Raw genomic sequence first — 6,202 nt, forward strand, 5'->3', positions numbered from 1 at the left:
CCCAAGAGTCCCCAGGTCTTGCCACACTGCTGGACTACTACGTCTTGACCTGGATTCACAGGAGTGTATTGAATGTTGTAGGGCTTAGCCCAGGAGACATCAAGGCAAGTGGTCGGGTCCCCTCAGTGCAAACCCCCTTCCAAGACTAAGACTCACTGGGAATACACGCTCTGATTGGTGACCACACTTGTCACTGATAAGGGGAAGTGAGGGAAAAACAGCCTTGATGTCTCCTGGGTTTCTAGTAGTGCTTTGTAGTTTTCTTTGTATACGTCTTTTGTTTCTCTGATTATATTTATTCCCAAGTATTTCATTTTGTGGAGTCCTGGTGTGGCACTATGGGTTAATGTGCTGGACTGCAGAGTTGCTTTGTACCACGAGGTCAGCGGTTCAAGTTCAGCAGCTGCTCCTTAAAAACCCTATACAGTATCACTATGGGTTGGAACTGACTCAATGGCACTTAACAACAACAACAAATTGTAAATGGTATGGCGCTGTAGGATAAGCACTCAACCACAAGGTTGGTTTGAACTGCAAGGTCGGCAGTTCAAACTTACCAGCTACTCCTCAGAAACCCTATATGAGGTTCCTGATTGAAATGCTATTTTTAATGATGAATGTAACGCCATTTCACTTCAATTTGACGTTCCTGGAATACTAAACCTTATGGTTGTCTGATTCGAAATGGCCAATGCCAGTCCACCTCAGCTCACTAATGCCTAGCATATTGATCTTTATGTATTTCATTTCTGACGACTGCCTATTTGCCTTGTCCATACCAGGTTTTGATTATTAATGGATATTTGCAGCTGAGCACCCATAGCATATGATGTTCCACCCATGCCATCACAGCCAGCTCTTCTTGGAGGAGGCATCTCTTCCCCAGTTGTATTGAGTGCCTTCTAGTCTGAGGGGTCCATCTTCCGCACTATATCAGACAGTGTTCTGCTGCTAAAGTTTTTAGTGGATGAGCCTTCAGAAGCAATCCACCTCTCCTTCTTCCCAGTCTGCCTCCGTCTGGAGACTCAGCTGAAACCTGTCCACCAGGGGTGACCCTGCTGGTGTTTGAAATGCTGGTGGCATAGCTTCCAGCATCACAGCGACACCCAAGTCATTACAGTATAACAAACTGACCAGTGAGTGGTCGTACAGAACCCTTAGTAACGTTAATTTCCAATTTTGATCATAGAATAAGATGCACTATAGTTGGAAATGGCTTAAATGTAACATGTATAAAGGGCAGGGAGCCTTCAGGTGAGGAGGAGAATCACCTTCAGCCTCAGCTCAAGGTCAATTTCTCTGAAGCTGAGGTCAGACTTAAAAGTCCATTATCCAACCTTCCCTCTGACAGCACTCCCGACTCAGCTGGGTTTGAGAATTCATCATCATGGCCACACAGAACTCAGACACCGAGCTCACAGGTCTGGGATTTATTAGGTATTTTGCCTGTGGCATGCTGTCGAGTCAGTTCCGATTCCTAGCGACCCTGTATAGCATTTCCAAGGCCGTAAATCTTTACAGGAGCAGAAAGCCTCATCTTTCTCCTTTGGAGCGACTAGCAGACGCCTTACAGTTAGCAGCCAACGTACCAGCCAGGATGCCACCAGTGGCCTTGATTTGGGAGATGACCAGGTTACAATTCAGGATTAGAAAGCGGGGCATCATTCTTTCCATCAGGAGCGCCTTTTCCCAGCCTTGCCTGCTCCAGCAATGTTTCCAAGCTCTTCTAACACTGCTGAAAAGTACTTGAAAGCTGCTCCACTCCGCCTGAAGGCACTTAACTTCCTAATTAGTGTCTGGAGTCACCCCACGTTACAACTGAGCCTCCGTCCAAAGGCTTTGCTAGCTCAGCGGGTGGGGAAGGCCACCCTGTTTCTGGCTCTGCTCTTTGGTTCTGCTGCTCCCCTGCTTGACGGCTTTGTGTCTCCTGGGATGAGGATGTTCAACGTGCAGAGATTTTAGGGTCCAAAGGACGCACTACAACCAAAGTCAGTTTGAACCACAAGGTGAGCGGTTCAAGCTCACCAGCTGCTCCTTGGAAACCCTACACAGGGTGGGTAAGGGACGGCACTAAACAACAACCAATAAAATCTTACACGGAGTCCTGGTGGGCGCTCTCGGGTAATTATTGGACTGCAGGCAGGACGGTCTGAGTCACAAGGTGGGCACCCTATGTATGACTGCAAGTTTTACCCACACGTGGTGAACACACACACACACACACACACACACACATGCAAGGCCTCTGGTTGCTTCCCTAGACTTGGTGGCTTGTCTGCCAGGGAAAGATAAACCAGCTGGAAGAGACACCCACCAACAGTGTGGCGTGGCTGAAACAGTGGCAAACAGGATCTCAGGAGGCCTGGTAAAGAGGTAACTGAGGCTGTGTGTGGGGGTGGGTGGTTGTCAGGAGCCGGATCTGATCGCGAGATGGAGCGTCCTGGAGCCTTGACCTTGTGAGTGCTGGAGAAGAGAGGGACTTTGAGTGCGGGACAGCTGTCCAGTAAGGTCTCGGGCCTGGATCCTGCGAGAGAAGCCCAGGACGCACTGACCAGGATCAGGTCAACACCGCCCTTAGCGGCCAGGGCGAAGCCCGATGCGCTTGCGCCGGGCGATCCCGTTCGTGGCCACCAGGCGGCAACCGAACCTCCTCGTGCGCCCTGCCAGACAGATGTTTCCTGACTACAAGGACCAGGTGGGGGATCTTAAGGGGCGAGCCCAGATTGTGGGCTCAGTACTTGGTTTCTAGCTCCCCTTCCGGAACTGGGCCTTCGTGGGAGAGCCGGATGGACGAACCTCCATCTCCCAGTCTGGCTGGGTGGAAGGTGGGGTTCTGTCCAGAGAGGAACACAGGCTGTCTGTGACCCTGCCTCCCCTGCGGGCTCGGTTCTGGCGCGTCCCTTCCAAGGGGCTCTTCACTTGTAGTGCAGATGCTGCAGATGGGAAACTGAGGCCAAGGCTTGACTACTCGTACCCTCCTTTGCCCCAGTAAGCAGACACCTGTCTCTCTGAGCCCTAAGTGACAGCAGATTGCTCCCTGCAGAGGGCGCTGTGGGTCAGATCCGGGGCTGGAGTCTATGGTTGGGGGTCTTCTGATCCAGAACCTCCGCCTTTCAACCCACTGTTCTGAACCCATCCCTCTGACTGCCCGGATCAGATCCCTGGCTCCGGACGCGGAACCTGCAATGGATGCCTGGCTCTGATCGCCGGCTTGCCCCACGCCCAGTCCCTCCCTTACCCTCCTCCCCTCACTCATAAGTCATGGTCTAAAGCTGGCCCGAAGGGCTGCACCGTCCTGCGAAGCCGGCTTCGCACGGGGGCAGCCTAGGAGACTGGCTGGGCCGCCCCTGGGCCCGGGAGGGCGGGGCAGCCAGGGATCCTTAAAGAGCACCCGCGCCAGCCCAGGAGCCAGCCTTGCGTCCTAGCAGCTTCAGCCGCCAGCCATGGCCGAGACCGCCAAGCTCCAACTGTTTGTCAAGGTGCCGATGGGCGGGGCTGGGCTGGGGGGTGGCGGTGGGGAAGGGGCTGAGTTCTCTGGGGCAGGTTGAGGGAGTCCCCTCAGAGTGGCTGAGTCCCTCCCATTCTGGGGGACTCAGCGCCTCAGGCAGTCCTTCCGAGGCTGGGTAAAGTGGGGCAGCAAGAGACCCCAGTGAAGCACCCCAAAAGTGGGAGTTTCCCCACTTCCAGTCTGGAACCAAAGCCCCTAGGGTGGGGAAGTGCCAGCCAGGCTGGGGCAGGGTCAGAGCACAAAGTTGAGGAGGTGCTGGGCCAAGCAACTCATGGCCTCTGGTCAGTGTCCAGTCTTAGGGCCTGTCTGTGCAGTCTTAGGGGACCCTCACCATGCGGGTTCCAGGACTCAATGTGGTGCCAGCCAGAGTGCCCCTCTCCTCTACATGACTCAAGGAGAAAACAGCTGGTCAGCCCACCCCACCCTATGAGCCGAGGCCAGGCCTGGAGTCCATTGGCTGGCCTCTGCCCAGGCTCTGTTGATAAGGGTGAGAGATGGAGATCCCACCCTGCCCTGGCACCTGAACTTATAATGGATGCCTACGTCTGATCTCAAGCTTGCCCCACACCCAGTCTCTCCCTTACCTCCTCCCCTCTCTCGAAAGTCATGCTCTGAAGCTGACCTCTCCAACTCAAGGGCCCTCACCCACCTCTTGGCGGCCCTGCCCAACCCGCTAAGCTGGCCACTACTCCCACCCCGCCTGGTACTGGATTCCTGGGGCTGATCCCTGCCCTGACCCCCCTGCTCTGCCCACCTAGGCGAGCGAGGACGGCGAGAGTGTGGGGCACTGCCCTTCCTGCCAGCGGCTCTTCATGATTCTGCTTCTCAAGGGTGTGCCCTTCACGCTCACAACCGTGGACGTGCGGAGGTGAGCCCGCCCATCCCTAATCCCTCCCGGGCCGCCTCGACCCTGCATCCATGTCCCCCTCCTCCTGTGCCGCAGGTCTCCAGACGTACTGAAGGACTTTGCACCCGGGTCGCAGCTGCCCATCTTGCTTTACGATGGCGAGGCCAAGACGGACACACTGCAGATCGAAGAGTTTCTGGAGGAGACTCTGGGGCCACCCGAGTGAGGGCCTGGGTGGGCAGGGCAGCGATACACCCGGAGGGAGGCCTCCTGAACCAAGCCAGTGGGGCATGGGGGGCCCTGGTGGGGTTTGACAGAGCGTCCCCGCCCTATCACCTCCAGCTTCCCCAGCCTGGCACCCCGCTACCGGGAGTCCAGCACAGCGGGCAACGATGTCTTCCACAAATTCTCTGCGTTCATCAAAAACCCAGTGCCCGCGCAGGACGACGGTGAGCAGGGTGGGCGTCAGCCGGCTAAGAGGGTGCGTGGGAACCGGGTCCTCACAGTCCCCAAACCGCCTCTCCAGCCCTGTACCAGCAACTGCTGCGCGCCCTCCTCCGGCTGGATGGCTACCTGTGCGCGCCCCGAGAGCACGAGCTGGAACGGGAGCCGCAGCTGCGCGAATCACGTCGCCGCTTCCTGGACGGCGACCAGCTCACACTGGCTGACTGCGGGCTACTGCCAAAGCTGCATATCGTGGATGTGAGCGTGGGTGCCGGCGGTGGGCGCGGGCGGCTGGTTTCCAGGGTGCACGAGGGCCTGACTCGTGTCCTGTCACTAGACGGTGTGTGCGCACTACCGACAAGCACCCATCCCCCGAGAGTTGCGTGGCGTCCGCCGCTACCTTGACAACGCGTTGCAGGAAAAAGAATTCAAATACTCGTGTCCTCACAGCGCGGAGATCCTGGCTGCCTACCGACCGGCCGTGCGCCCCCGCTAGCCGCTCTCGTCTCCCTGCAGGCCGGTCTCCTCGCCCACCGCCCCCACTCATCTGCAGCGCTATAAAGGCACCTGGGTCCCGACCTCTCATGGGCCCAGACCCCGAAATCACAGCCACCCCTAGGCCCCACAGTGGGATGATCGGCTCCACAAGGCCCGCCCAGAAAGGCAGGGGCGGGGCAGCGGAGCAGCTCTTTCCCCGTGCGGCCTAACGCACGGGCCAAGGACAACTGAAGTCGCCTGGGGGAACAGGGATCTCCGGGACTGGATTGGGTTCCCAAACCAGTCAGGCCAGGGTGGGGAGGCAGGATGACCGAGGAGGGTGGGGAGCCTGGGCGCAGCCCTGGACACCCCAGGGCTTGGGGCCAGGTGGGCGGGGGCTGGCCCACATTCCTGAACTCCACCCCAGCAGATGGCCGCCGCCCCTCTCGGACTCCTGGGGGAGGGGGCGGCTGTTCCACCTACAGCTGCCTGGTTATATGTGGCTGTCTGGGTGGATCGGTCAGAGTGGGTTGTGCAGGGTGGGCTGGGCTGTGTGCCGGGTGGGGATGGAAATAGTGAAACCGTCTTGGGGAGTTCTGGGCGCAGGGGGAGAGCGGGGCGGGGTCTTCCCAAGTCCCCGTGTACTGTACACCCAGAGCCTGAGGTGGGGGGCTCCTGTAGGGGGGCGCAAGCGGTCACAGGGTTAAGTCTTGATGCCATTTCTTTCGGTCCTGTGCCTCCCCGTCCGCTCCCCCGTCCCCAGCGAGCCAGGGCCGCTGTTGTCATGTGCAGTTCCAACTCCCAGCGACTCAGTCTAGGCTCCCGACCTGCAGGTAGTCCAGTGCTTATCCTACAGCGCCACACCAGAGCTCAAGCCGTTTATTCGGTGGGGAGGGGTCTGATGGGCTGGCAGCAGCAAGGATACG

General features: G+C 57.8%; 2 protein-coding genes across 2 annotated transcripts in view; one reads left to right on the forward strand and one right to left on the reverse strand.

Moving 5' to 3' along the window:
• The first annotated feature begins 3,443 nt into the window (after window positions 1-3,443).
• Window positions 3,444-5,296, forward strand: CLIC3 (chloride intracellular channel 3). Its single transcript, XM_006863675.1, has 6 exons — window positions 3,444-3,479; window positions 4,267-4,376; window positions 4,452-4,577; window positions 4,698-4,804; window positions 4,882-5,057; window positions 5,137-5,296. The coding sequence occupies exons 1-6, from the start codon at window positions 3,444-3,446 to the stop codon at window positions 5,293-5,295; spliced, it is 714 nt and encodes a 237-aa protein (XP_006863737.1). The 3' UTR covers window position 5,296.
• A 500-nt stretch (window positions 5,297-5,796) lies between these two features.
• LOC102825740 (chromosome unknown open reading frame, human C9orf142) overlaps window positions 5,797-6,202 on the reverse strand; it is a 1,804-nt gene continuing 1,398 nt past the window's right edge. The window contains exon 7 of the mRNA XM_006863792.1: window positions 5,797-5,935. Coding sequence (XP_006863854.1) covers window positions 5,797-5,935 — 139 coding nt within the window. The remainder of the gene's footprint in view (window positions 5,936-6,202) is intronic.

The sequence above is a fragment of the Chrysochloris asiatica genome, unplaced genomic scaffold (assembly GCF_000296735.1).
Source record: "Chrysochloris asiatica unplaced genomic scaffold, ChrAsi1.0 scaffold00056, whole genome shotgun sequence".
Lineage (NCBI taxonomy): Eukaryota > Metazoa > Chordata > Mammalia > Afrosoricida > Chrysochloridae > Chrysochloris > Chrysochloris asiatica.

Excerpts from the sequence above, each read along its gene's own strand:
- CLIC3 (XM_006863675.1), top strand. The coding sequence starts at position 3,444 with ATGGCCGAGACCGCCAAGCTCCAACTGTTTGTCAAG. Across the intron at positions 4,377-4,451 it reads ACAACCGTGGACGTGCGGAG|GTCTCCAGACGTACTGAAGG; the intron begins GTGAGCCCGCCC and ends CCTGTGCCGCAG. Across the intron at positions 4,578-4,697 it reads GAGACTCTGGGGCCACCCGA|CTTCCCCAGCCTGGCACCCC; the intron begins GTGAGGGCCTGG and ends TATCACCTCCAG.